The sequence below is a fragment of the Triticum aestivum genome, chromosome 4A (assembly GCF_018294505.1).
Source record: "Triticum aestivum cultivar Chinese Spring chromosome 4A, IWGSC CS RefSeq v2.1, whole genome shotgun sequence".
Classification (NCBI taxonomy): domain Eukaryota; kingdom Viridiplantae; phylum Streptophyta; class Magnoliopsida; order Poales; family Poaceae; genus Triticum; species Triticum aestivum.
Genome location: NC_057803.1, coordinates 742,051,705 through 742,053,260, shown reverse-complemented (window position 1 = coordinate 742,053,260; position 1,556 = coordinate 742,051,705). Strand labels below are relative to the sequence as shown.

At 43.4% G+C, this 1,556-nt stretch overlaps 1 protein-coding gene across 1 annotated transcript in view; it reads right to left on the bottom strand.

Annotated features, from left to right (window-relative positions):
- Nucleotides 1–1,328: 1,328 nt before the first annotated feature.
- The window catches only part of LOC123088506 (protein CWC15 homolog B), a 3,395-nt gene continuing 3,167 nt past the window's right edge, over nt 1,329–1,556 (bottom strand). Inside the window, exon 7 of the mRNA XM_044510709.1 lies at nt 1,329–1,556. This exon is cut by the window's right edge and continues 82 nt beyond it. Within this exon, the coding sequence (XP_044366644.1) occupies nt 1,503–1,556 (54 nt within the window). The 3' untranslated portion in view covers nt 1,329–1,502.

Genomic DNA, 1,556 nt, shown 5'->3' with positions numbered 1-1,556 from the left:
CAAGAAATGCAGGGTAGGAATAGCAGCTCCAGTTGTAGATAGCAAACCACTGTCTGAACATATCAACCAACAAAATCAAAAGAATCAGCAGATAAGTATCATGTAGTATCTTCTCTAGAGCATAAAACAGAGTCAACAAAAACAGATCTCAATCACTCTCAACATGCAACACACATACTAATTCAACCGAAGAGAGAATATGTTCGCCCAGCCTCGATCACCGGCCACAGGGAAGTGGCCAGCAAACATCGTGAGAACCAGGGAGTGATGGATCTCCGAGCAGCACAACGACTCCGATGCCATGAGAAACTGAGGCATAGGGTAACCTGCCATTTTGCTCAGCTAAAACTCTTCCTACTACTACAGTAATCACAAATTAGACGTTAGATATTAATCAAACAGTGAGAACCACAAACCAAGAACACAACTACAAGTGCAGGCTAAGTAAGACCATTTCCCCCTAAGGGGCCCAGCAAGCAAATAGAAGTTCAATTTGCATGCAACATAGAAGACCAAATAAATAATAAATCCAAAGTAGAAGAGAGAAGAAAAAGAAAGGAAAATAAGCTCCTTCATTCGAATTCGATGACAAGCAACATTACCTCAACATCAGCCGACAAAATCAAGATATCTTCTATGCAGATTCTGAACAGTGAGAATACAGCAGAAGCAACCATGCAAACAGAACTGAGTCACTGACTGACCAAATAAACAAGGAGAGAACATAAATGTCCCCTAGCTCCTCCCAACCAGCCATGAAAAAAGTGGCCAGCCAATATTGGAGAACCAGGATATCAATCTCCGAGCAGTACAACGACTCCAATGCTATGAGAAAGAGGCAAAGGGTAACCTGCCAATTTTCTCGGATAAACTGTCACTAACTGTCCATCTAGCCAAACCAGAAAACAATCAAATCCACCCTATGTTTTTAAAGCGTCCCTAAGGCGACGCCTAGGCGTCGAAGCGCTCCCCCTCCGCTTTGGAAAATCGACCGCTTTGGGCGCCTAGGCGTCCAAAGCGCCCGCCTAGGCGTCGCCTAGGCGCCAAAGCGCCCCCCCTCCCTAAGGCGGTAAGGCGTCGCCTTAAAAACATAGAATCCACCTAGCAAAACCAGAAAACAATCAAATAGAGAAGGAACTTTAGTTGCTAGTTTAATTAAATCACTTTCCCAAAGAGAAGGCCGACAAGAAAATTTGTGTATCAAGCGCTCAATGATTTTTCCAAGACACTGCTGGGCAGTCAAACAAACTGAGAGTACTCGACAAGCATACATATTTTCCAGGTCAATGTACTAATAGAAACATCCTGAGGTCACAGCGAAGCATCAGTAATACACAAGCAGTGGGTTCTTTTCTTTACTCTTAGGAACAGGGTAAACATATCACCATTAAGATAACGTAGCTGTTACAGTTATGTCATACAAATCGATCTTCAGAATACAGAAACATCACAGGCTCTTTCAGCATGCATACTGTCCAGGCAACATAAAGCGTACAGCAGCATCATTTCATGTACCTATGCAGAAACTTGCGGTGGAAATCACTTCTGATGGTGTC